At 39.0% G+C, this 27,950-nt stretch overlaps 3 protein-coding genes across 6 annotated transcripts; 1 reads left to right on the top strand and 2 right to left on the bottom strand.

The window, feature by feature from the left end:
• Positions 1 to 237: 237 nt before the first annotated feature.
• On the bottom strand, positions 238 to 5,627 carry catip (ciliogenesis associated TTC17 interacting protein). Its single transcript, XM_088334439.1, has 9 exons — positions 5,316 to 5,627; positions 2,922 to 3,107; positions 2,489 to 2,544; positions 2,320 to 2,406; positions 2,068 to 2,235; positions 1,618 to 1,742; positions 1,293 to 1,369; positions 1,131 to 1,198; positions 238 to 840 (listed from the first exon to the last, which is right to left on the bottom strand). The coding sequence occupies exons 1-9, from the start codon at positions 5,431 to 5,433 to the stop codon at positions 670 to 672; spliced, it is 1,056 nt and encodes a 351-aa protein (XP_088190565.1). The 5' UTR covers positions 5,434 to 5,627; the 3' UTR covers positions 238 to 669.
• On the top strand, positions 5,572 to 20,033 carry LOC148374261 (uncharacterized). Of its 4 annotated transcripts, XM_088334420.1 has the most exons (11): positions 5,572 to 5,683; positions 9,043 to 9,095; positions 9,514 to 9,587; positions 10,605 to 10,651; positions 10,718 to 10,872; positions 10,970 to 11,145; positions 11,336 to 11,469; positions 11,575 to 11,719; positions 15,437 to 15,536; positions 16,081 to 16,162; positions 16,233 to 20,033. In XM_088334420.1, exons 3-11 carry the CDS (start codon positions 9,521 to 9,523, stop codon positions 16,296 to 16,298), a joined length of 972 nt encoding a protein of 323 aa, XP_088190546.1. In that variant the 5' UTR covers positions 5,572 to 5,683; positions 9,043 to 9,095; positions 9,514 to 9,520; the 3' UTR covers positions 16,299 to 20,033. The 4 variants fall into 4 exon arrangements, with proteins under 4 accessions (XP_088190546.1, XP_088190527.1, XP_088190555.1 ...); XM_088334401.1 differs by having other exon boundaries at positions 11,336 to 11,719; XM_088334429.1 differs by lacking the exon at positions 15,437 to 15,536 and having other exon boundaries at positions 11,336 to 11,719; positions 16,233 to 16,313.
• LOC148374262 (uncharacterized protein CXorf38-like) lies at positions 18,685 to 27,950 on the bottom strand. The gene is made up of 6 exons (XM_088334453.1): positions 27,719 to 27,950; positions 24,351 to 24,485; positions 23,035 to 23,157; positions 19,649 to 19,798; positions 19,398 to 19,580; positions 18,685 to 19,222 (listed from the first exon to the last, which is right to left on the bottom strand). The coding sequence occupies exons 1-6, from the start codon at positions 27,917 to 27,919 to the stop codon at positions 19,103 to 19,105; spliced, it is 912 nt and encodes a 303-aa protein (XP_088190579.1). The 5' UTR covers positions 27,920 to 27,950; the 3' UTR covers positions 18,685 to 19,102.

Raw genomic sequence — 27,950 nt, forward strand, 5'->3', positions numbered from 1 at the left:
TTTGGGAGGTCTTCAATGACTTGTAAAGCGCTATTCAAATGCAGACCATTTACCATTTTATAGTTGTTAAATGCTAACTGGTGGCATTTCTCACCAACCTTAAACGAGAAAGTGCCAAAAACTGTTGATTGGCACCATTTCAAATAAGAATCAACCTAAAAGATGCTAAATACCTATGCTGTCATTTATTGTTACAAGAAGGACTTTTGTCATTATTTACATAAAAACACAAAAAAATATATAAAAGGAAAATTTAATGTATTGACTTCAAGACATTTTGTTGAATAGATAAACGCTTGCGATAGCAGACCACTCGTTTTTGTTATTTCAAATAAAAGACATTTGCTAAAGTGTCAAAAATGATATAATAACTCACATACAAATCACCCACTCTTAAACAATTTCTTGGGAGTCCCAGTGTCGCAAAGTTCTAGATTGGCATGAAACACAAAATATCAAACACTGAAATATGAAGTACTGTGCTACAGATATCTATAAGCGTTATAAGTATAGTAGATCTCTTCTTAGTTAAAAAAAAACATTTCTAAGGGGTGAAAAAAAGTAAACACTGCAACCACAAAGTATCTTTTCTTAACACAGACCAAAGCTATATGGTACTATTCTGTCAAATATACACATTCAATAGCAGAAAAGGTTGCAACTACTCTCTTATGAGGTATCCAAGCTTGTGTCTGAGGTAAAGGGGAGGAAATACTCTCTGGCAAACTGGAAGACATCTTCGGGTTTCTTCAGAAGCAAAAATTGAAGGAAGTCAGATATGAGTGCCCGGATCTCCGGGTGCGCTTTTAAGTAGGACGCATGATCAGCCTTCAGCTCTTCCTGCAACATAGCCATAACAACACACAACATTCTTATCTATTTAACAGGAGGAATTAACAAGGCGCATTGAGGTATGGAATCTGTCGCAGTAGGGTTGCTGAATATTGTACAACACTGGCAACGCATTGTTGCCATGTCTCACATACTGTAGATGAAGTACAAGTACAAGAGAACAACTAATGTTTCCAACAATAAACAAGCAGATTATTATAATAGAATTAGTGTATTTGCTTCCCAAATGCACAAACTTTATTACAAAAGGAAGGATATTGTCATTTCCCCTTTCTTACCTTTCTGTCCAAGAACTTAGAACGCATCTGTATGTCTTCTTCCCAAACCAGGGGGATTTTCTCATAAGCTATAACACAAGATGCAAACAAGCATCTGTTAGATTGAAAATCATATGATGATTGATAGACTTAGCATACTCTTGTGTATGCATGTGTTGTTACCTTCTTCTTTATGTGATGGGAGCTGCATTAACCTCATCGTAACCAGGGATCCAATCTGCAATCTGCTAGCAAGATGCCTAAAAAAACAGTTATCCAAGACTGGGTGACATTTGATTCCTTCTTTTTGCCACTAAGAAGAGAACATACAGTAAGTCAGAAGTGTAATGCCTGATTGTGGGTTGAATATTATGATGTGGTCGTGCTAATGGTCTCTTGGTGATGGTCCTGTAAGTCTGTAGTGTCTATACACTTTGGCTTATCATCAGCTAGGATAGCCCGCTTGCTTATTCATCGCTACAGCCAATTCTACATTGATGTATCTCACCCATCAGATAAAAAGTAGCACTGCCATGTAGTGGGGCTTTCCTCTACAGAATGAACAATCCGCTCCATCCCGAATATCTCCAAAGTTTCCTCGTCAATCTCCATCTCTTTCTGTTCTAGCCCTTTCTGATCACACACACACAAATTCCAATGAGCGTCAAAAGATTTTTATTCACATTATATTGTACAAAATGGAGAGATTACTTCAGTGTTAAGGTAATAGAGAAATATTTTACACGATTACATGATTTTTTATCAGCAAGCCAATACTATAAATTTTATTTGGCTGTTTTATTCAACCGAACATGAATATAGTCAAGCAAATGTTAAACTTCTAGAGCCAGTAATGTAATGTTTAAGTTTGGTATTGTTTGCTCAAGACCAAAAAAATGTAAAATGTAAAAATGTTGTAAAATGGAAAGTATACACGCCACAGTTGTGAAAAACTCACAAAGGTTGTGCAGCCGATGCATAATGTTTGATCAAAGGAGAGGAACGTCATGTGCTCCGGCACTTTCTTTCTCAAAATCAAAAGACGCATGAGCAAGAAGTTGGATCCCTCAGTTATGAGGCCTCTGAGGGCAGCCATGGAATATGAAACACTGTCCCTTGTCACTTCCTGCGCGCACACACATACACATATTTGAGCCCAAAAGCCTTCAAAAAATGTTTTTCTTCATAACTTATTCTGGTTTGAACTTACTTTCCCATCAGTAGTGATTTTGTCGATTTTCATCTCTCCATCACATTCCACCATGTGACACCGCTTGTCCAAAATGTGGTTATCAAGCTGAAAAGAAGTACAAACGTCTTTAAAGGAATGCCAGGCGTCTCTCCATGAATGAGTTTCCCATATGCTGTTGATGACATGCCTTAACATACTCGTGGTGGACCTCCTCCAGAACCTCAAGGTCAGCAGTTAGGTAGGCTAACATGGAAAACATGAAACATGTAAGCACAATTTGAATCATTTGCACAATCCCACAAAATAAAATAAAACATATAGAGTTGTGTCTATGATGTGGCGTTATCATATTTCAACCGGGTTACTGCAAAAAAATATATTACCAAGAGCCTAGCTTGATGTAGTATGAGTTCCACCCCTCTGCAAATATCAACCCACAAGTAAAATCATATCCAGGTAACTATGGTTCAAAAGTATATCGTACCATGAAAAACGTTTGTTGTTTCTCACCCCCCCAAAAAACGTACTTACAGATAAAAAAAAAAAATCTAAATTTGTATCTGTAGCAGAAACCTGTACAAGCATAGGTCTACTGGTTGGCTGAAATGAAGAACCTTCACCTGTGACTGTGGTTCCGCAGGGCGAGTCGTCAATGACTCCCTGGCTCTGTGCGCGTACAAGCACGCAGGGTCGATGAGCTCTGTGGGCAAACTCCACCGACACGCAGAACCTGCCCAGGTCTCGGCCCCCTTCTGACATGGTCACCAAAGAGTCCGTGAACACGCATTTGGACAGCTCCAAGGGGTCTACAAAGACAACATACAATAGGCTCTGTCAAACATCACAGGCACAAGCTCATTTCTATATCAACAACAGCAATAACGGAATTATGGAGAAATGGATGAAAATGTTATCATGCCTCCAGATCTACAGAGAAGAGTCTAGTGCAAGACAATAGTCTAGCGCAGGGTTCGGGAACGTATGGCTCGTGAGCTAAGTATGGCTTTTTTCAAGAGTAGAATTTGCTATGAAACAAAATGGGAGCAGTTTTAGTCTTCTCTGAGCCGTGTTACTCTTCTCTGTATCGTTTAGTTATTAGTTAATGCGAATCTGAAGCAACACAGTAAACTGAGTTTGGTGCAGAATATAAAGGCAATGTACAGTCACTGTGTTACATCAACAGACACCATTTTGGCTGAAAGTCTATATTGAATCCTTGTTATGGAAGCTCATTAAAAAATATATGATCACTGTTCACAAACTTTATGACAAAAACCGGCAGAAAAAACTGTAAAAACCTGAAAACGCTAGCCAAGCACCCGGAGCAATTTGATTGGGTGAGCGGTGGGGGTGGGCTGATTTCTGCACACAGAGCATTTTTTTAAGTGTAGTTATGAAAGGATGACGAATAACCATCACTCGATTTTCAAGCTTACAATTGTAACAACGTCACATAGCTGAAGATAAATACATCTGTTTCTTTCTCGTTTGCAGTATTTTTTGACATTTTTACAAAAAAACTTTGCTCGCACCGTGTTTTAAATCCATTATTTACGACCAAAAATATGGTCAGAATATGCCTCAACAATCCTAAGCAACTGTGGAGGGCAGACAATTTAAAATTCTTATATTTGTTGATACGGGAAACAGGATTGCGCATTATTATTATTATTTGATAGATTTTATCGAATCATCAAACGTCACACGGTGAAATAGAATGCATCGAAAAATTAACTCTTGTCTGGATAGTGAAAGTGAAAATATTTGGAGTGGATCCAAACATTTCTTTTTAAATATTTTAACTTCTTGGCTCTTTGGGTCAAAAAGGTTCCAGACCCCTGCAATACAGCGACATCTGGTGGTTAAATATTACACAGTGTCCATTTGATACAGTTTTGGTAAAGTATCGCTTGAGGTATGATTAGAATTCTTAAAGGAGCTGTACGGAATTCGGAAATTTCTTACTCGCTGCCCCCTTCTCTTGGCTTGTGTCATCATCGCAGTTTTCGTCGACTTATTCCTGATGCACGTGCAGGGATGTGCCTTTTTTTAATAAACTCTTCTTTTTTGCATTTTTCTTGGGATTGGGTTGGCTTTTGGACTTTACTTGAAGCATTCATCATTTTCATGTTACAATAACAAATAGAAAAAGGATATTTTAGTTACGCTGATAACAATTGTTCATGTCACGAGACGTGGTGGCGTGGAAGGTGACCGGACCAGAACGGAGGCAGGAGGCATGAAGGGAGAACTCAAATGCGTTGACGATCCATAAGTTTTATTTAATAAAATAAAAGTCGCCCAATACTCCGGGGCAAAACAGAACAATACAGAGTTCCTCCGGCACGAACTCAACAGGACAAGGCATAACAGACTAAGACAGGACAGGCATAACAGACCGGGATTGTGTATAATGAGTAATGAACCAGCAACCGCAGAGCCCACAATGCAGCCTTAACTAGCAGACACACAATTAGTGGAACTGCTTCAGCTGTTGCCCAGAGGGCGGGGCAGACTGGTCACCAAGGCGACCGTGACAGTTCATGATTTTGTGATTTTTTTCTTATTTTATTTTTTATTCTATTATCAAGAATATGTGCAGAATGATACAACGAAACACATGTACAATATAATAATATGACATGTTAAACTACATAAATAAACACGTTTGAAAAAAAAATATGGTGTAAGATGTTTTTGTATTTTGTAAGGGAAAATATGACAGTTTGTCAGCCCCAAACAGCTTTGCTAAAAGTATGATAAAAGCAGATAGGTGCAGTGGAAAATAAAGAATACAGGCTCTTTGAACTCAATTTGCCATTGTTAACACATATTAATATAGGAATAATATAACTTTAGACTTTTTGAAAGACCACTCAAACGACACGCACCTTTAGAGGCGTCAAAGCAAGTTAGTGTTCGTGCTTTGAGCGTCTCAACTCTCAACAAGTGGCAAAAAGCAGGTGGTCGTGCGAGCACACACTTTTCATACGAGGTTAGGGCCTTGGACTCACCGATGCTGGAGAGAAAGGCGAGTGCTTCTTCAGTGGCCACCATGTCTGGAGCTCGCTTGTCTTCCTTGGGCTCCACGGAGGGAGGAGCTTGGGCCTCGTCCGAATCAGGATCCTCCATAATTGCTTTTGTGTTAAAACAGGCTTTACCCTCGTGCTTTGAAAGGTGAAACCGGCGTATAAAGTGTGACAGGTAGGACTATTGTTACAACGTAGAAGGCAGAGTCGACATTGTAAGCAGGTCTTTCGTTAAGACTCTTGTGTCTCAGAGAGCAGACAGAAGAGTTGTCAGGGCAACCGCTGCGCTTGAGTGACGTAAAGTTCCATGGAGTGGGCGGACTCCTTCCGGAAATAAAGCACGTATACAAGGAGTTAAGTATTAGAATTTATTTTTTATAAACGAAACAGGGTCTACTTTAGCATAGCTTAAGCGAAAAGATGTGACTTGTTACAAAAAATATATTAGGAAAATTACAATTAATATTACGGTGTATAGGGCAGCACGGCGGGGCAGTGGTTAGCGCATGTGCAGCACAATTCATGTCTTGGGAACCTCCCAAAATCCAGCTCCAGACTTCCTGTGCGGAGTTTGTATGTTCTCCCCGTGCTTGCGTGGGTTTCCTTTGGGCACTCCGGTTTCCTCCCACATTCCAAAAACATGCATTTCAGGTGAATTGTCCCTAAGTGTGAATGAGCGAGTGAGTTGTCTGTCCCTGTGTGGCCTGCGATTGGCTGGCAACCAGTTCAGGGTGTCCCTTGCCCACTGCCCGATGATTGCTGGGATGGGCTCTAGCACCCACGCGACCCTACTGAGGATAAGCGGTGTAGCTGATGAGATGAGATGAAATTACGGTATATAATTGCTATACTCTTCAATCTTCAGATTCATTTGGTGTTTGAGTGAGCGTGATTTCTTACGGGGAGTACTTGAAATTTTCGTTTTGATTTAGTCTTATTTGACTCTTTTACTGCTTCAAAATACTGTTTTCTGACATAGCGTTTAATCCTGGCGTGTTTTTCTGTGTCAGCATGGTGTTATGGTAATCACGCACTGTATGTATGCATGCCAAGCATCTTCTTATGTCATAAGGAAAAGTTCTGTTTGCAATAATTCTGAGTTTCAGTGTTACTAGTTTTACTTGATAAGAACAAAAACAAAATTTGCTGTCAGATTAGCCTACGGTAGGACGTCTCAAGGGCGTTTAGGCAGAACACCGTTGATAGTTTGACAGTTCATTTCAGTGTTATATGCTCTATGGTAGAGCACATAACAGGTTTCAATACATGTGATATTCAGAAGATTACTGTTTTGATGGCAATGAAAGCAAATCTGTTACATGTCCATCAATTGGTAAGCCTGTAAAATTGTCCAAAAAGTTCACGACGGCAACGACTCAGCTTCCCATCTCTGCTGGCTGGTCGATGCAGACGTTGACATGCTTCGGGTCCAGGCGCTGGTCCGCCGACTCATCTAGATACGTTCTTCTCCCTAATTTCACCCGCTAGGACAGGAAAAGAAAAGTTTGAGGTGGGCATCAATCATAAGCTATAGAACAGAAGTGTGTCTTAAGTCTAGATTTAAAAACCTCCACTATCTCCAGAGGAAGCGCATTCTACAGCACCAGGGCTCGGATGGAGAATGCTCCTGAGCCTGCAGATTTCGTCAAGTAGACCGGCATTTTCAGAGCGGTGGCTCCTTGCAGGACCATAGGGGTATATAAAGTCACAGAGATAAGAGGGGAAAGTCCGTGAAAATATTTGTATTTTAGTAAGAGGACCTAAAAGCCCAATCTTAACAGATCGGGAGCCAGTGCGAGGTAGCTAATATAGGAGTGATATGATCAAACTTTCTTGTCTTGGTCAAAAGTCTTGCTGCTGCATTTTGAACCAGCTCCTTTTAATGACAGACCTCGGGCGATTCTTCTTCTTCTTATTATTATTATTATTATTATTAAGACTATTAAAAGATCAGGTTAACTCTTTTCATAGTGTTGTTTTATCGTTTGGGTGTGTTTTTAATCGCTGTTTGAATCTATAAACAAATATTATAGATCCCTTTCCGTATTTGTGAACAAGTGTGATGTAGCCAAGCTGAGCGAGCATGGTTGAGGCAGAAGGTGAAATAGATGTCAGTTTATACCACCTGATGGATAGAAAATGATTTTGGATCAAAGATAGTAACATCTCGAATAAGCACAAAGTGTGTGCATGCAGCAGGACAGAAACTTTATTCAGTCAACCACAAAAAACAACAACTGTTTTTAGATTGTGCGAGCCACATTGTGGAGTTTTTATTTGTGACTTGATGACCTCAATTTCAATGACAGTCCAAATTGGGTAAGTAACGAGTAAAAACCCTTTTAATGCCATCAAGGAGAATGCATACAAAAGGTGGTTCAGATGATCAGTTATACTGTATTTACAGTAGCTGGGCATGTTGTTTTTGTAAATAGCTATTAACACAACTCAACATACAAGTCTCATCTCGCTCCATTTAAACTTGTACTGCAACTCTTGGTGTTTTGGCTCGTCCTGTGCATATCCGGTGATGATGTAAGCTGGAAAGGGGTCCATGTTAAGGTCATTCGGTGTAGGGAAGTTGTCAAAACATTGAATTAGGTACTTACTTTTCATGGTTCATGGATCCCTTAACTGCATGGGTTGTCGGGGCACCAATGAGGATGCAACTCTGGACAGCCTTCTCCGCTGTTGACAGCCCTTGTCCTGTTCTTAGGTCGTGGTAAAGTTGGCACCAGTCCATTCATTGATGTTGTTATCCCAGTTCTTTTGCGGTCTTCCTCCCTTCCTGCCCCCTTGGACTATGCCCTGGAGAATGATCTTGGTCATCCCTGATGGTCTTGTGGCGGGACCATACCACAGAAGTTTCCGCCTGCGCACAGTTGTCAACAGTTTTTCGTAAAGGTCCAATAAACCTTCTGTTTTGTTTGTCACATGGGCTAAGTAGTTGATGCCTAAAGCTTTCCTGTAGCTCCATGGCCTGGATTTTATTTTCCAGTTTGGCTGTGGGAGTCACTGTCTCACAAGGGTAGTGGAAGATGGAAGTCACCACTGCTTGCATAAGTCTGATCTTTGATTTCACTGCTATGTTCTTGTCCCTCCAGATAGGTTTAAGTCTGGCAAGTGCGGCTGTGGATTTCTCTATCCTGGCCATGATTTCTGGTTCTTCCCCTTCTTCTGATACGACAGCTCAAAGATATTTGAATTTGGTGACAGGTTCTAGCTCTCTTTGGGTGATGATACATGTATAAAATCTTGGTTACCCACTCTGCACTCTCAGTAGTGTTTACAGTGTTAAATAGAAAATATTGTGTTTCAATTTGAACAGTAAATGTAAATTTAATTATGTTTTTGGGCCATGTCTTTTATTTTATATTTTTGTTAGTTTGGAATTACAAAGCTGGCCACCAAAACAATAACCACCCCCTGTTTAGAAACCACAGACTTGTTACCACTTTAAGGGGATTCAAGGTGTGTCTTCGACATGTGACCAATACAGATAGATAGATAGATAGATAGATAGATAGATAGATACTTTATTCATCCCCGAAGGGAAATTCACATAGGTTGGTATAATTCTTCCTCTACATTAATGTCCTCACTCAATTTTTTCTAATTGATTTTAAAATGAATTTTAAAATGATGTTAACAAGGAATCGAGTTTTTTAAAGCTCATGTACAGCAGGTGACGTCATACTTCTTCTTTCCCCAGAAAAGCAACATTTTCATCTCACAGAGCACAAAGGAATGTCAACGGAGTGGGGGGTAAGGAGGCTTTGTTAACATTATGATGTTGGAATCGTCACGAACTGCCAAATTTCGTTTTTTAAAACTTATGACAATACTGGAAAATCATCGGTTTTGGCAGAGAATTATTAAATCAACGTTTAAACCAAACAATTCTCAATTGTATTACTTGCAAACAATACAATATGTGAATATGTTTTTGTGTCATCTGATCATACAAGTAACAGGAATTGGATAAGTGGCACAATATCAAATTCTACGGATTGATAAGATATTTACTTGATGAATGTTTTTTTGTGAAGATTTAGAAAGAGGAAGTATACAAAAACAGGAAAGTGTGTTTGGCATTGGTTAATAACGGCATGCACTCAGAAATGTGGACTCATGAATAACTTTTCTATGTTTATTTGTGATTGTATGTATGTCCACTTTGGAGATTGGCGATGAAGGTGTGTCCAGTTTATCCACTCGTTTGTTGCAGTCTGCTGATTTTGTGGATCTTTCAAAGCGGTAACTCACCAGATAAGATATAGATCACACAAACACACACACACACACACACACACACACACACACACACACACACACACACACACACACACACACACACACACACACACACACACACACACACACACACACACACACACACACACACACACACACACACACACAGATATACAAATTCCACACAAGCACAATATGACAAAAACAACATGCTTAAACCGCTCTAAAAACCCTCAAAAATATTCCCATCTGGGGGGTAATATATAGTTTTAGGGACACCCGGAAGATAAAAGGTTATTGGGACATTGAAGCCTCATTATGCTGGAAACCAAGAATATGAAGTTATAACATCGTAAGATAAACATGCAATTTAGGAAACAACAGCCTATTTGCAATGGGATGCACAGTAAAATAATGCCCCAATATAATTGTACTTATTTAGAAGTTTGGATCTTTTAGCGTAGCATCTTTTCTTAATTCCTTCTCCTACAATTGGCGATTCTTCTGGAGCTCTTAAATGTTTCAGCTGTCAACAACATGTGCTGGTCAAGTCCACCCATTTTGTTGTCTTGCTCTTAGTAGTTCACCAGTAATTCTTCTAGCGACTTCTTCAGGAGTTTCACCATCATTTAAAAGCATTTGAAATATCATGTTGAGCTTGATTATGAAATGTTCTCCGTCTGCCATAAATAAATGATACATACACACCTACAGGCACACAAACACATAATGGTACATACATACATTTATTTAGGTGGGAAATGGTTGCTTGGTTGGTTGGATCCCTTAACCACTAGGGTCATTGGGGGACCATTTCCTGTGGTGTGTCTTGGGCAAGTACTGCCTTGTGGCGTTCACCTCTCTCCAAAAACAAAAATGATTTTGCCACCTCTTTTTCAAAATAATCTGTAAATGTTTGAACAAGAAATTTTCCATCCATCCAGCCATCCGTCCATCCATTCGATAATTCACAGAGGAGTAAAAAACATTTTATCCACTTTGTGTATTCACTTTTGACAGAGTCCAGAGATGTAGACTACTGTCAGAATGAAAATTCCATTGATAATGTAAGAAAAACTCAAATCCCCAAACATTGTAAAAATAAATTACTAAATATACATTTTTTCCCCTAGCTTCAAGTTTTGAGTTCATCTGCAAATAAGTATGACTTTGTGGATATTGACGAGAAGGAGAACTTCCACTGCTTGTTTTACCCAACGAATATACTCAATTGCTCATGGACTTTCCCCATGTTACCAAAGGAGGCTCAGCTCTATGTTTATGTCAGGTGTGTTGTCCCTAAAACGTTATTACTATCACGTAACCATTGGTGCAAGTAACCATTTATAAATGTTGATATTTATCATGTTTTTCTACTTTTGCAGCATTTGTCATGACAACAAATCCATCAAATCCCTAACTTTAATCTCTGGAAGACATTCTGGATCAACATCTTTCTCTCTGAAGGAATATGAGATGCTGCATGTCATTATACAATTCAATTTCACGCTAAACCAGACATGGGCTGTCTTCAACTATGTATATAACACTGAAATGATGGGTAATATACACACAAAACAGTTCATCATGATTCAATTTTAAATTAGTTCTTAGTTACTGTGTCATCTTGATTCTTGTTCTTTTAAAAACATTTCACATTGGATGCCTATTATAATTTGATTTCTTCTATGTGGTCATTTCCTATGTGTGTAATTTGTGGACCAAAAATATTTTACTGATTGTGTTATTAGAAATGTTGTCACCACCTGGAAACCTTTCTGCTTCAGTCAAAGATGAAGACCTTGTAGTGACCTGGGATATGCCTCGCAGTCGTGCCAACTACAATCCATCGTGCTTTGAATACCAGTTGGATATGGGGAACCAGGTCAAATATCAACAGACTATACGCTATATCCCATGTCTGAATTTTTTTATACTTATGTATTATGTACAGTATATAAAGAGATTACTAAAATGTATTGCGGAACAGGACAAAGCAACAATCAAGAGCTACCATTCATTTTATACAATCCAAAATGTCAATTTGGCGACCACTTATAACCTGAGGGTCCGATCCAAGAAAATATCTGCTTGTTTAGGGCCACAATTTTGGAGTGACTGGAGTAACACCCTACGTAAGTATCGGGACGCTCTTCTTTAAAAATGATTCCAACTTAAAAGATGTCATGTTAACTTTTTTTTTTGCGAGCTGACGAATTATCAACATTTCAGTTACCTCAAAAACGGAAACATTAGACATTTTTGCAGTTGTAAATATATATCTATATATGGCTGACATACTTTCTTCATAATAACCTAATGATAAAGAATTATAGAGCAATGTACACACTGATTAAAGCAGGGGTAATCAAATCTTTTGTTTTTGGGCCGCATTGGGTTAAGAAATTTGGCAGAAAGAGCCGGAACAAAAAAATGATAGATCGTATCGGCAGATGAATTCAATCAGTCTCAAATCCAATACAGTAAATAAAGAAGAAGGCAAATTTAGGCCTGTCCAATTTTTCTCATACGCATTTCAAATAAATATACATGAAATCATCTACAGTTGTTTTATTTTATTTTGTATCTGTTAATAAATTGATTAATTTCATTAAACTGGTTATAAAAGAATGAAGGAAAAGGCATACTGTATATTATGTCCCTCTAAGTACTACATTAAAATATTTAATACAAACTCAATGCAAAGGGGTTTTTGCACCACAATTGCTAAATATAATGTCAAATAAAATAATAAATTAAATAAAAAACCTCACTCAAGAGAAGAATGGCACCGTTTTTTTTATTGGCAGTAAATCTTTTTTATTATACAATGTCTATATTTTTACCATTTTCTTTAGGAGGGCAGGATTAAAAAGAATGGCAGGTCGTATGTGGTCCACAGACTGTTGTTTGCCCATATTTTAGGCTTCAAATGTCAAGTCAAGTAATGTTTATTTGTATAGCCCTTAATCACAAAGAGTCTCAAAGGGCTGCACAGATTATTGCAAACCATTATGACACCATCACCTCATCTAAAACCTACATGAGGGCAAATAATACTCTGATATTGTCAACATAAAATATAGGATATTCATATGCTATAGAATAGAAGTGTGTTTAAAGCTTAGATTTATGCATTTCCACTGAGGTTGCAGATCGTATCTCAGGGTCCCGAATGGAAAACGCTCTCGAACCTGCGGATCTCTTCTAGGCTCTTGGGATCACTAGTGGACCAGCATTTTCAGAGCGAAGGCTCGGGACCGGAACATAGGGGTAAACTAAATCTGAAAGATATGAGGGAGCAAGTCCATGCATGATTTTAGATATTAACAACAGAACCTTACATCTTAAGCTAACAGGGAGCCAATGCAGGTTAGCTAAAATCGGAGTAATGTAATCAAACTTTTTTGTCTTAGTTAAAAGCCTCGCTGAAGCATTTTGTATCAGCCGAAGGCTCTTGATTTTGGACTTCCATCCATCATATGCACTGCTTATCCTCCCTCAGTCGGGTCACGGGGGTGCCGAGCCCATTCCCGCCGTCTTCGGGCAGTGGCCAGGGGACACCCTCAACTGGTTGCCAGCGAGTCGAAGGGCTCACAGAAACCTCACCCGCTCATTCACAGTTAAAGACAATTTGGACTGGCCAATTAACCTGACATGAATGTTTTTGGAATATGGGAGAAAACCGAAGTGCCCGGAGGAAACCCACGCAAGCACAGGGAGAACATGCAAATTCTGCACAGGAAAGCTGGTAGCTTGATTTGATCCCATGACCTCAGAACTGTGCTTCGGATGAGCTAACCATTCAGCTGCCATGCCAACCGCTTCAAATTAAAGACAAATAAAAAACTCAAAATACTTTCTAAGAATAAACAACAAGTAAGACACAATTGTGAAAAGAAACCAAATGTATTCGACATATTTGTTATGCCAACAGATAAAAAGTTAAAAAGGAAGCATTGCAAAAATATTGGCGCCTTTGAGTTAATACTATGTACAACCTCCCTTTGCAGCGATCACAGCCACAAGTCTTGGGTGCGTCTTTTTATGTTTTGATATTCATCTTGAAATCTAAATATTTTCCCAATCTTCCTTACAAGACAGCTCAAGTTCCTCAAGGTTTGATGGTGATTTTTTGTGCACGGCATTTTTTTAGATCTTTTCACAAATGTTCCATAGCAGGGGTCACCAACATGGTGGCACGGGCTTTTCACAGTGCCCCGTAAGGCCAGCTTAGTTGCTCGTGGACCTGGTCTAAAAGTACCTCACCAGTGCTGGGTCATTGTGATTTCCTTGTTATTTTCTTTTGGTGGTTGACTGGTTCTTTTTAATCCTACTCCTTGTAATTAACTTGGTGATAGCATGTTAAAATCATTGTAATGACATGATAAGTTGTTATTTCTGTAATACCTATCAAAATGGGTGCCCTTTCCCCTAGTTAGCAACAAAAAGTAACTCTAAGCTTGAAAAAGGTTGTAGACCCCTGCTCTATAGTATTGAGGTCTGGACCTGGCCATTCTAACACCTTTATACTGTTAGTTTTAAACCATTTATTTATAGAGTTTGCCTTATGTTTAGGGCCGTTGTCCTGTTGGAAGGTGGACCTGCGCCCCATTCTCAGCTCTCTTGCAGACTCCAACAGATTTTCTGCCAGAATCGCCCCATATTTGGTTACATCCATCTTCCCATTTACTCTAACGATCTTCCAAGTCCCTGCTAAGTAAAAGCAACCCCAGAGCATGATGCTGCTACCATCACGTTTAAAAGTGGGTATTGTACAACGTTTTAAGGGTGATGTGCAGAGTTACTTTTATGCTAGACGTAACACTTTGCATTCAGCCTAAAAAGTTCAACTTTGGTCTCATCTGACCAGAGCACATTGTTTCTGCCTAGTCCTTCTTGCAAACACCAAACGGCCTTTTTTTGTATTCCTTTAGAAAGGGATTTCTTCTTGCTACTCTTCCATAAAGGGCAGATTTATGCAGAGTATGACTAATACTTGATTCATGCACAGATTGGCCCACCTCAGCTGTGTATGCCTGCAGGTCATCCGAAGAGATCATGGACCCCTTGGTTTCTTCTCTGATTTGTTTTCTCCATGTTTCGACCCAAACATTAGAGGGACAGCCAGGTCTTGGTAGATTTGCAGTGGGGTTTCTTGCTCTCTTCATTTTTATATTATTGCTCGCACAGTGCTCTGGAAGATGTGTAAATATTGTGAAACCTTGTATCCCATCCCTGCATTGAACTTACCCATATCTTTATCTCTGACCTGCCTGGTGTGTTCTTTGGTCTTCATAATGGTGTCTGTTCTCCAGTGTCTGATTTCACAGACCTCTGAGACCATCACAGAGCAGGTGCATTTAAACCTGAGACTTGTTTGTCATTTAGGTTGACATTGGATCATTAAGAGGTCATCAAGCAACTTTTGGAGTCAGTTGGCTGAGCTGAGAGAACATGGGACAGTATTTTTGCAACAATTTTTCTATTGTAAATACAATATAATGAAATATTTCAGTTCCACTTTCACGATTGTGTCTAACATGATGTTCTTTCTTAAAAAATATTTACAGTATTTTAGCTTAAATTTTGAAGCCTAAAATGTGTCAATATGATAATAAGTTATTTGGAGCCAATACTTTTGCCAGAAACGGTGTTTTTTTTTTAAATCATGGCGTTATCACTTTGTATGCAAGCTGCCTAATTATCGTGTGTTTTTTGTGCATGTCCTTCCCAAGCAGGATCAAGTCAGATGTGCTTAATTTTTAGGCATTAGGCAATGTGCACAATTGTAAGCACTGCTTTTAAATGCATGCTACTGTTAGTGTTGACCATGCATTTTTCTTTTACAGCGATAAAAAAATCTTTTTACAATATCCCGGTAATTGTTGCAATTGCAGTTGGAATACCCATGATCCTCCTTACTCTTCAGTTGTTAGCCCGCAATCAGAGGTATTTTGTTCCGCTTTTTAACATGTAACTCATTAATTTATCAAAATGAAACACTTTGGGATTGTGCGCATTTATTTCACACTTTCAAGTAGACAAGAAAAAATTAAGTGCATTCATACTAGAATTTTTTTTTAAATTTTTATATTTCATTATGAACATTCAAAAATAGCAATTTTTTTACTATGTTAACAAAATACACAATTAAGGATGCTTAGTAAATACAATCTGGTTTACCAAAACACTTTATGGGTGCATGTTTTGTTACTTAAAAACAAATACAATAGTCTAAACATCTATTTGAAATCTTGATAACTTTGAGAAAGGTCGACAAATGAAACAAGAGAAAATTCTTGGATGTTGTATTGCCTTTTTCATGGACACAACCGTAACTTGGGAAATTTGATAGAACGGACATTTGATCAGGAGTTGGCTTACCCGACAGGACTTTTATGTTTTTCATTCATAATATGTCTTAATTCGACTTTGCTGCATTTTTTGAAGCCTAATGAATCGTAATGTTTTACTCTTTGTCTTTGTTTTTTAGAGTGGCACAACTTTTGTATCCCACAATTCCTCATCCCCCATTAAAACTTAAATACTTCCTGGAGGAAAACAACATATCCAATGTAATTACATGACCAAGCTTTTTTTTTTTTTTTTTTCTAACTCCAAAAAAATGTCCCTCTCTTCTAACAGTTTCGTCATCCCACTCCTTCTCCAAAGTATGAGGAAGAGATCACAATGGTGGAAGAGACACAGTAACAGTCTGCTAGCTCGGGATCGTTGTTGTCGGTTTGAATTCCGGTAATCACGAGCTTAATTTAGCGTATGCTGGAATTTGTTTGCTCTGCTAATTCATTAGCAAAATGTGTAAAGTTATTGACACATTGTACTGTAGTTTACTTTTTAGCCAAGCAGTGTGCCAAGGTACGCAAAGTGTTAAATTGTTTTTAATATGCTTTAAATAGGATGTTTAAAAAAGGTTGCAATTGAGTATTTGTAGCAGAAAAAATAATTGCATGTAATTGTGGTAAATGAGTCAAATTTGTTTTCTTTGTATTTTATATCAATTTAAAATTTTAAGTAAATATGAGTTTTGACTCTCCTTGAAAAATGGTCAAAGAATACAAAACCAGTTGCACAAGATGAACTGGTGAGCCGACCTGCAAAACTAGTCAGAGGTTAATGGTTTCAATCCCAGTTCTGCCTTTCTCATGGGAGCCTTGCCGTTTAATGAGATGTAAATGTGCTTACTTATACAACCCATGACCACAATCCTTTCGGTGTACCAAAATGCTTTACCATAATAACAGAGAAGCAGTAAAACCAAAACAAAAAATAAAAACAATAAAATTCAATAAAAAAATACAACAGTATCAAATAAGAAAAAATAAAATAAAAGTGTCCTGGTACTACTGAGTATTAAAAGCCATCCTGAAGAAGTGTGTTTGTAGCCTGGATTTAAAGAGGCCCAGCTCAGAAATATGACGTAACTCGACAACATAATAAATACAAATGACAAGAGAAATATCTACTAACATGAATGCAGGTTAAAATTCTTGAGGAAAACATTAGGACCATGCACATTATCCATATATTATCTGTCGCGCTTGCCCTCATTGATTATCAGGTGGCGAACTCCATGCAGGAGGACCCTATCGGATCCTCTAACCTAGGCAACGTAAGGAAGGCAGGGTACATTTGCTAGGGAAAGTATTGGCTTCTCAAAAACCTTTTAGTCATATTGCCACATTTCAGGCTTCAGACCTAAAGCTAAAAACCTTAAAATATTTTCCAAGTATCAACAACATATGAGACTCAATTGTGAAGTGGAGCCAAATTATTTTAATATTTCATATTATATGTTGAGGAAATATTACCCCCCTGTTCTCTCAGCTCAGCCAACTGACTCCAAAAGTTCCTTGATGACTTCGGAACGATTCAATATGAATCTAAATGACTAACGATGACAGAGTGCGCGTGTGTGTCATAAAAGATCAGTTTAAATGCACCTGAACAGACAGGATTATGAAGACAAAAGAACACACCATACAGGTCCTGGATAAAGTAGTGGAAAAGTTCAAAGCAGGAATGTAATACAAGAAGGTTCCACAACATTTACACATATCCCGGAGCGAGCAATAGTATCAAATTGGAGAGAGCATAAAACCACTGCAATTTACCAAGACCTCTGTGTCCTTCTAAAGACCAATCACGGAAAAAGCTAAGCAGAGAATCAACCAAAGAGGCCCATAATCACTTTGGATGACCTGCAGGCATACACAGCTGAGGTTGGAGAATCAATGCAAAAGACAACTACAGGTTGTACTCTGCATAAATCTGCTCTTTATGGAAGAGTAGAAAGAAAAAAGGCCTTTCTGAAAAAATAACCAAAAAGGCTGTTTGGCTTTTGCATGAAGCCACATAAGGGACACAAATAACATGTGGAACAATTTGATGAGACCAAAGTTGAACTTTTTGGATTGAATGCAAAACGTTTTGTTTGACGTAAGAGTAATACATGGTGGTGACAGCATCCTGCTCTTGGGTTGCTTTTGTTCAGCAGGGACTGGAAAGTTGGTTAGAGTTGATGGGAAGATGGATAGAGCCAAATACAGGGTGGTTCTGGCAAAAAATCTGTTGGAGGCTGCAAGAGACTATAAATTGAGGTGCAGGTACACCTTCCAACACGACGACACTAAACATAAAGCAAAATTAAAAATGGATTTTTTTTAAAACTAACACTATAAAGGTGGAAAGATTTGAAATATGCTATGCACAATTGATCACCACCAAACCTTGAGGAACTCAAGCTGTTTTGTAAGGAAGAATTGGCAAATATGTCTGTTTCAAGACATACCCAAAAAGAATTGTGGTGGTGATCTCTGCAAAAGGAGGTTGCAAAAAAAGTATTACCTCAAAGTATTACCATTATCTTTGCAACACCTACTATTGATTTTTTTTTATTGGTAAGGATCTTCTTCTGAGTTTGAGTTTTTTCACTTGATAAATGTGCTGCACTCTGACAGCACTCCCTGAATACATATTGTGAAAGTACTCCACGCAATCAGAGAAGGATATCATTAAATTCCTTTGGAAGTGAGGATAAACAATTTCAGAGGAGACAACGCACGCTCATTCCAAAACGTCAAGGTCCAGTTCCTCTTTTATTTAGCCATAAAAAAAGCACAATCCATAAAATGACAAATCGATAGAAAATCAAGTGGCCAAACTAAATCAAGCAGACTTTCTAATTTGGAGCAACACATTTTTGATTTGGCCCGTTAATTTGTTCAGGGTAATACAAAATATTAACCAAGGTAATTTTGTGGGACAACAGAGACAAATAGTGCAAGAGAAAAACTGACAGTAACTCAAATGAACCAATCCCCCTTAACAATACTTTGGATTCAAAATTGTAACTGAATACATTTCAAAAGCAGATACGTTTGATCCAACACATAAAGTACACATATAAAACCGAAATCCCAATTACTACAATTGAAACCTCAAGAAGAGGATGTTGTAAGTCACCAGATTTTCAACCCACATTTATTGATAGTTTATCAACTATTTTTATGCCCGGCGCACAAGGCACTGATGGCCTGCAGCTCAAAAGCAAACTTCTGGCTCAGATCTTTGTTGTCTTGCAGGAAATGATGCAGCATCATCAGCTCCTCTGTATCCTAGTAAGAGAGAAAAAAGATTCTTAAAATTTTGTTATGTTTTCATGCACTTCTTAACAAAACGCTAATGTACTAACAAGCACACTGTTGTTTAGATTATGTACGAAACGCAAGAACATAAATCACCACAAAACAAAAAAAACTCATCCTAGAAAGAGATCCTTGCCAAACTCACCATTGTTTTATTTTCAGCCATATGCCGCAACTCCCAGAGCCGCTCTTGAAGTAACTCGGCCTCCCATTGGCAGATTAAATCAGGCCTTACAACAATATAATCTACCGGACCCTGGTAATGAGCTACCATGTCAGTATAATCCATAGGATCAGTAGCAGATATTGACAAATCACATTCCAGCATCTGCAACAAAAAATTGAAAAATATAAATGTGTGCAAAAGTGGTACCCATGACGCACAAGCGTGCTCACCTGAGTCAGTTTTGTTTCAACTTGTCCCATGCTGGAGACTCGACTGAACTGTGGCAAAAAATGTTTCAGGGCCATCTTGAATCTTGTGAGCCAAGCATCATTCACATGCATGTTAGCAGAATGCATTAACTCATTCCTGCATCTGATTAGCTGCAAAACACATTGAAAATGCAAAGTTGTTGCTACACTATGTATAAAAAGATCAGCAACTTCAAGAAGTGTATTTGTTTCACTTAAAAGAACCCACATCTGTTTTAATGTACAATAAAAGGTATTATTTTTTGAGTAATTCTTTGAGAAATATATGTGTTTGTCTGTTTTAGGAATACAAGCAAATAGCCAGGCATTGCTGGGATGATTTAAGATAGGATTCAGCTGCTTGAAGTGTCAAGTCAAGTCACATTTATTTGTATAGCCCTTAATCACAAGATGTCTCAAAGGACTGCCTGCACAGGTTACAATTACACCATCCACTGATCTTAAACCAACATGCGGCAAGGAAAAACTCAAAACCTTGAGAAGGGGCCTCAAACGTGGTAATCCCCATTACAGGATGACCAGGGTGCAATAGATTTAGCATTGGGTAACAGTACACAAACCATAGTGAATACCAATAAAAGAAAACAATAGGTCATATGTTGAGAGGTTGGTGGTTGGGAGCCACAGTACCCAATTTGACCGTCAGGGCTATTTTTTAATGTTCAAATACTATTCATTTTTACTGATCAGGAAGATGTTTCTAATCTCTAGTTTATTTTTATGTTGAATTATTTTGGGAAGCCGGGATTGAAGAATTCGTTTTCAGTTATTTTGTATCCGAAAAATACAAGCATGATCCCGGAACCAATTAATCTCGTGTTTGCAGGTATCACTGTATAACAAAATAACATTTTTAGGATCATTTATATCTCTATTTCACTCATTGACATCTATGTGGAAATACTTAGCCATTACTTTGTGGATATTGTAGTTGACAGGCATTGTGAATGTAGTTTTGGGTCAAAGCACTCATTTGACCTGTTTATTTTTAGAGGCGCAGACATTTTAAGCTCCTGCTGGCCACTTAAAACAATGCCGTGAGCCACATTTGGCCCGTGGGCCCTGAGTTAGACACACGTGGAATACACCATCATAAAATATGCTTCCATACAAATCCATGTTTCTTGTGGTGGTGTTTTTTTATTTCAATGGTAGCTCACTTGGGTTTTGATTCACAATAGTTATTGTATTGATTAATAACTAGAAATGAATATACGTACAGTGCCGTAACAAAGTATTCTCCCGCTTACGGATTTTTGTGTCTTTTACATATTTATTACTCACAATGGTTTCAGATTGTCAAACCGATTTTAATATCACAGAGAGACAAAGCAAGGAAATACAAAATACCATTTTCAAATGTTGGTTACATTTATTAAGGCACAAAGAAAAAAAAATCTAAACCCATCGTGCCCTATGGGAATATGTAATTGCCCCTTAACCTAATAGCGAGTTGGTCCCAGTCTGGCTGTCAGGTTTGGTTTCCTCTCTCTCTCCCACTCTCGCTTTCCCATTTTTGGTCACTTCCTCCTTGGCTCTTATTTCCCCTCACACTTGGTGGCATTTGCCCGAACTGCAACCCTATACACCTCTCCTGCTTTTTATGTAAGCATTCCTGTTTTCGGACATTGTTGCAAGTGTATCCTGGAGAGTTGGTGGCGGTGTTTGTGGCACTTCAGTGGGTGGAAATGGGAGGGGGGACATAAAAAGACAGTAATATGTTCAGATTCAGCATCAGTCCTGGAAAGCAATATTACGTTTCATTCTGAATCGCTCATTAACATGATCAAAATGATACATAGGAAGAGGAGGCAGGTCACATGTTGTTGGGTGATGGCACGTGTGGGTGTGCAGGGCAACGAAAGAGCAGACAAGTTGGTAAAAAAAGGGCACTGGATGCACATAGGGTTGAAATGCGTGCGAGCATTAGCAGACTGGAAGCTAAATGTATCATTAAGATGGAGTTGCTTAAAAAATGGCAGAGCATGTGGGTTGGAGAGTCCAGGGGGCGACACATGTATGGGATTCAATGCATTGTTAGGACGGCAAGGGTTGGTGCTAGATGCAGACGGGTAGAGACTGTTGTCACGTTCAAGGATTGGACACACTTCCTGAAACAAAATGTTGAAACTAATGGGGAAACATGACACTGGCTTGTGTGAGGACTGTCAAAAGGAAGAGTCAGTGGAGGATGTGATAATGGACTGCAGAAAGTGAAATGTTCAGAGGGAGGAAATGAAGAAAGGGCTGATGGAAGAAGAAATAATGGACAATATCAATGAAACGATTGATGGACTCGAACAGTGGGGCTCAACTGAGAATTCTTATACATTTTCTTAATAGGGTGGGACTTTTTGTTAACAGGATTTGAGTAGGGGAATGGTGACAAGGATGTGGCGATCAGGGGCAATAATGCACCAAAGAGATGGATACCAACCGCTGTTAAACCCCAAGAAGAAGGAGTTACACTTTTGCCAGTCCGTTGACATTCTTGTCTCGTTCTAGTGTTGTCTTAGCTTTGCTTACAGTCTACCCAACTCTTGCCTCCTTCCCAGAACATAAATCCTGCCTGACGAACATTTGGACTTTCGCCAACGTGATCTCGATAATTCCCTTTGGTGATCAAGATACGGTTGCCTCGATTTTTCTGACCCATTCTAATACCGAACCTGGACCGAATAAACGACACATTGATGCTTCCTCGCTTCTGAGTTTTGCTTCCACGCCACCCCAAGGGGGCCTATGACAGAGTTGGGCCACCTTTGGCAGCAATTACGTGAATCAAATGTTTACAACAGTTGGTAATAAGTCTTTCACAACGCTGTGGAGGAATTTTGGCCAACTATTCTTTGCAAAATTGTTTGTTGGAGGGTTTTCTAGCATGAACTGCCTGTTCAATTAGATTTAAATCCGGACTTTGTCTTGGACAACGCAGAACCTTCATATTGTTTTTTTAAACCTTTCAGAGGTGGACTTGCTGGTGTTTTTGGACCGTTGTCCTGCACTTGAGAAACCCCAGAATTTATTATTGCGTCAACCACAGCAAGTTGTCCTGGTCCTGAGACAGAAAAGCAGTCCGAGACCATCACACTACCACCACCATGCTTTACGGTTGGCATCGTGTTCTTTTTGTCAAATGATTTATTTTGTGCCTTAAAAATTGAATGAACATTTGACAACGGCATTTTGTATTTCATTGGGTTGTCTCTGTGTGATATTAATATTATTTTGATGATCTGAAACCTTTGTGTGTAATAAATATACAAAAACCACAGAATTAAGCAAGGTGCAAATACTTTTTCACGGCACTGTATTTATTAGATACGTGATTAGCATGGATTGTTTACCTCTCTGGCAGACGTGGTGTCAACAAAAGCAAAACGGTCGCAAAAATTGATGAGATTGAGCAGAGAGGCAGGATCAAACTTATCAGCCGCTTTCTTGCCAGCCTGACCGCGCGGCATGTATACCTGGAAAAAAAGGATACACCATAATTTTCGGACCAATGACAATTAAATATGTCGTCACAGTTATCGGCCTGGTTCTCAAAATTTGACACCTGCAGCCTATAATATTTACTCAGCCAGCACGATTTGATAGAATGATTTTTAAGATTTCTTAAGTATCGTAAGTATGGAGTACCACAACTTGGTCGTGTCTCCTATCGGCCTCTCAAAATGCGCGAGGCACCGGTGAGCTTGTCCTAAACCACTCACACGCCTCAGACTGTATTTAGTGCTGTCGTGATTGTTCTGAATTTAAACCAGTAAAATACATTTTTTTTAGTTTATTTAATTTGTTTTGAATATTTTTGTTTACAATCATGCATGTGTGTTTAAGCCTGACAGACAAAATGAAAAACGAATGGATTATTGAATTAATTTTCTGTATAAGAAAGGCACAAAATGTACAAATTGTGCATATTTTACTGTTTTATACTCTTTCTTTGCCTTCAATTAACTTAACGTGTACCGCTATGAGCAACTTTGATGGACTTATTTGGCTAAAACCCATGCTTTCATGATATAGTTTTTCCCTCTATGTATCAGAAAAAGGATATTCTTTTTTGAATTATTATAACCACTAATGTGTACAGCTAAGATAATGCCACTTGATAAGAACAAGTGATATGTATTTCTCAGCAAAGGCATAGGGCCATTTAGTAATGAAGCCCTTGTAAAATCTTTAGAAGTGACTTTTTTCTACAGACAGTAAATTCCCAGCGGTGGTGGGCCGTCAGGGCATGCAATGCCTTCTCTTATGGCCCAAAATATCTGAATCGTGTGATCTTTGTAATCTTTTGCCCATAAATACTAATTAAAGAAATCCAAATTGTCTGTCAGCTTCCTTCCATTGCTTTTACCCTAGTTGGGTTGCTTCCAGATGTGTGCTTTAATATTAAAGCATTTAGTAAACAATTGCACTCAAATAGATGAATTATTACAGTGCGTTGGTTTCCACTAAGTAACTGAAGGGGTAGTAAATGACTGAAATGACAAAAGTTTATAAATGAAAAACATCATTAAATCATGACTTTTTAGGCAGTGACATATTCCAATATTGCAACATTAGTAATTGCATTTTTGCTTTATTTTAGCAATACGTAGTGAAGTCAGAATAACGAGCGCTTTTGGTCATTTCTCGATATTTGAGCAAGATGTACCTTAGCCAACTCCCAGTGGTGCCTCCTCCATGCAGAAGGAGTACAATTGTCCCAGTGGATGTTGGAATTGGGCTGTCTGTGGTGTTTGAGGATCTCAGTCTTCCACTCCAAACACGAGATACACCCCCTGGAATTCTGAACAGACATTGCAGTACTTAGTGGGAGAGGAGCATAGTACTTGCTTACTGTTCTTCAGTACTGAACTAAATCCTGAGGTCAAGTCAATTCAGTTATTTTCTATGGTTTTTCCCCCCGATCATCAAGAATTGTGCACACCTTACAACAGTGATTGTACAGGAAAAATGTTTTTTTTTCATTAGAAATTGTTTTATTTACTTTACTTTGTCCTGATGCTCCAAGCCCAGAATATTCTGTTTATTTCTTATTTTGTTTCTTCCTAATAAATCTCCTCAAATTAATTGCTCTTTTCAGCTCTTGCTTTTTCGTCCAAATAGTCGGAATCCCGGAGTTTGATCATGCGGCGGGACACGGATTCTCTTCGCTTAAAAGATAAAGTTGTGAGTTTTTTCCCAGTACTGTATTAGTATTGTCACACGCTGCTGCCCGTCAAAGCTGAGGCCCGGCCTTACACTGAAAAACAACAGCAACCTGATGAAGAAGGTGCTGCATCTGAGTCAGATCATAACCATGGGAACCAGTACTATCTGTTTCACGTAGGGTAGCATGTGTGTATTCATCACATCCACTACACAGCACTACAGAAGAGCAGCTTCAGCGACAGACTGCTGTCACTGTCTTGTACCACGGATAGACTGAAGAGATCTTTTCTTCTTCATGCCATGAGGCTGTTTAACTCCAGCCGGTGGAGTAAAGGCCCACATTAAACCACACCCCCCACATTGCATATTACCGTATTTTTATTGCAGTGTGTATTTTATGTAGCACTATTTAAATACTCTATACCAGGGGTCGGGAACCTTTTTGACTCAAAGAGCCATCAAAGCAAAAAATATTAATTTTATTTTGGGAAAGAGCCACACCATATATTATGAGACAAATTTACAAAATTGCTAAACCCGCACCCCAGACAAAAGCTTAGTCTTCAGCACATTTATTTTTGATGATTTGATAAAAATTATGAAAAGAGAATAAAGCCAGAGCCCCTGTCCCAAAATCAACAAACATACCACTTTAAACTTGTCTCTTTCTTGCAATGACTCAAGATCGGTTAAACTCCTTTTGACCCTTTTTTTCATACAGGGGGTTTTGGGGTTTTTAAGGGTTATTGTTCTATCTTCGTTATTCATTATCCATTATCCGTTATCGGTCAGTTCATAATACGCTACAAAGCCTAGGAGCTGGGACACTTACTCTCAGCCAAAAGGCCAAGCTAAGGTCCTAGCCCTAAAGCCTTGCTGCGATCATTGCGAATGCACCGTTCCCGGAGGCACTGCAACACCGGGCCGATGCGTGGAGTGGACAGAGCAAGCTCCTTGGTTTCAAAACCAGATGCAAGCTGTTATTGTGTAAAAACGTCACAACATTCTGCAAATAGGGAGCCTGATGAGCTCACTTTTGGCGCAGATGGCGTAGGGCGAGAGATGGGAGGGAGTGCTTGCGCTTTTTGCATGGCTCCACCCATCCCTCCCACTCACCCAATCAAAAGACTAAGTTCTCTTCCGGTGTTTTGGCGTATTTACAGTGTGTTCTGTGGATTCATCATAAGGTATCTGAACACTGAACACAGATTATATAGTGAACTTTTATATAAAGGATTCTTTAGCGTTGTACAGCCAAAACGAGTTTTTTTTTCCCACCTTTTTTGTGTGACACCATGACTGTAAATTGTAGTGAAAAACGTGCCCTATATATACTGCGAAGTACCGCCGTAAGTCTTAGTTCTGGATTGGCTTTGCGTGTACCTGAATAGGACGAACCACTCAAGTTTTGAATAGGATGGAGAAATTTTGCATGCAATCAAATTTGTCTCTGAGCCATAGATATTCATAGAAAGAGCCATATATGGCTCGCGAGCCATAGGTTCCCGACCCCTGCTCTATACAATACGCTACTGTGGGTATTAGCACGTCACATTGGAGATTTGTATATTGTATTCCTTTTGCTTTATTATTGTATTGTTCTCAGCGCAGGGATGCTGCTGGAAATGTGAATTTCCCTGCGAGATGAATAAAGTATCTATCTATCTAAACGCCAACCCCCAAAAAAAAGGCCTGCAGAGGGATTGGCGCCGCCAGGCTGTACTTGCCCACAACACAGCACAGGAGGTAGTGCCTCTACGATCCGTGAACCGTGAAGACTAGTAAATGTTATCCTAGATCAAGCATTTATTTTAAACTAAGTTGTGGGTTTCTGTAAGAGCAGGGGTGTCAAACTAATTTTAACTCGGGGGCCACACGATAGAACAAACTTTCTCTCGAGGGCTACATTAGAGAGAAAGAAATAAAGAGAGAAAGAAATAAGAGAAAGAGAGGGTTGGACAAAGAAAAAGAGAAAGGTAGAGAGAGAGAGAGAGAGAGGGAGAGAGAGAGAGAGAGAGAGACAGCGTGAGAAACAAAAGAGATAAAAAGAGAAATAGTCAGAGAGGGGGAAAGAAAGAGAGAGAAAGATAGAAATCCAAAGAGAAATAGAAAGAGAGAAAGAGAAAAGAGGAGAAAAGAGAAGGAGAGAAAGAGAGAAGGGGAAACAAAAAGAGTGCAAAAGAAGGTAAAAAGACACAGAGAGAAAGAGACAAAGAGGAACAAAGAATGAGAAAAAGAATAAAGAGAGAGCGAAAGAGAGAGAGTGAGAGAAAAAGGAAGGGAGTGAGAAAGAGGGAAAGAGAGATAAATACAAGTACAGCATTTGTGAGAGGCACCTGGGTTTGGCAACATCAATTGGAGACATTTCAACCTGCAGCTTGTTTTTCTCTTGCGATTCTCTGAGCGTTGTCTCGCGGGCCGAATTCAATCCCTTAACGGGTCTGATCCGGCCAACGGGCCGCCTGTTTGACACCCCTGTGTTAGAGAGTAAAACCATCTGTAGAATAAAGATAAAGTGAAATCCCGTATTACTACGTAGACTAAATATAGTGCAAATGTGGAAAGAACTAAGAAAGTTGCTGAAAGAATGGTTCGTGTTGTTCATCTGGTTGAAAAAAAAAACTTGTTGACAAAGATTATCTTTGATTTTAATCAACATAGTCTGTCTGTGAGTAAATAGGCGCTGTGTGTGTGATGGTTATTATCGCTTAATAAGGAGAATTACAATCATTAATAAGGGGAGCCATTGGTTAAGGTTGGCAGGTATGAGCTGTATTTTTTAAGTACTGACAATGTGAGCGAACTTTTCTTGGTTTTAAGATTACAATCAATGTTTATTTCGAAACGAAACCGAAAGTGGGTCCAAACCTTTATGTCCTCGGACTGGCAAGAGCGTAAACATAATTCACGGAGAGAAGGATTGTCACGAAGCAAATCTCGGTGAAAACCTCGCAATTGCTCATCAATAAAAGGATAAAGGGCGTTCTTCAGGATGTACAGACATTGTCCAGCTTTAATCCAATTCGTGTAATTTTTGTCGTTTAGACGAACTTGAAGAGCCTCACACATGGCGCCGCTTCAAGTTCCTTTTTTTTCCCCG

The sequence above is a fragment of the Urocampus carinirostris genome, chromosome 1, assembly GCF_059441175.1.
Source record: "Urocampus carinirostris isolate Australia breed hairy pipefish chromosome 1, RoL_Ucar_1.0, whole genome shotgun sequence".
NCBI classification, from domain to species: domain Eukaryota; kingdom Metazoa; phylum Chordata; class Actinopteri; order Syngnathiformes; family Syngnathidae; genus Urocampus; species Urocampus carinirostris.

Coding starts and splice junctions, on each gene's coding strand:
- catip (XM_088334439.1), bottom strand. CDS start 5,433: ATGGAGGATCCTGATTCGGACGAGGCCCAAGCTCCTCCCTCCGTGGAG. Junction 2,545..2,921: donor CTGCGGAACCACAGTCACAG/GTGAAGGTTCTT, acceptor TTTCCATGTTAG/CCTACCTAACTGCTGACCTT. Junction 1,370..1,617: donor TGCTACTTTTTATCTGATGG/GTGAGATACATC, acceptor CTGTTTTTTTAG/GCATCTTGCTAGCAGATTGC.
- LOC148374261 (XM_088334401.1), top strand. CDS start 9,521: ATGAAGGTGTGTCCAGTTTATCCACTCGTTTGTTGCAGTCTGCTGATT. Junction 10,652..10,717: donor ATGAAAATTCCATTGATAAT/GTAAGAAAAACT, acceptor TTTTTCCCCTAG/CTTCAAGTTTTGAGTTCATC. Junction 15,537..16,080: donor TTGTTAGCCCGCAATCAGAG/GTATTTTGTTCC, acceptor TTTGTTTTTTAG/AGTGGCACAACTTTTGTATC.
- LOC148374262 (XM_088334453.1), bottom strand. CDS start 27,919: ATGTGTGAGGCTCTTCAAGTTCGTCTAAACGACAAAAATTACACGAAT. Junction 19,799..23,034: donor ACACCACGTCTGCCAGAGAG/GTAAACAATCCA, acceptor TGTGTTTTGCAG/CTAATCAGATGCAGGAATGA. Junction 19,581..19,648: donor TTGAAACAAAACTGACTCAG/GTGAGCACGCTT, acceptor TTTTTGTTGCAG/ATGCTGGAATGTGATTTGTC.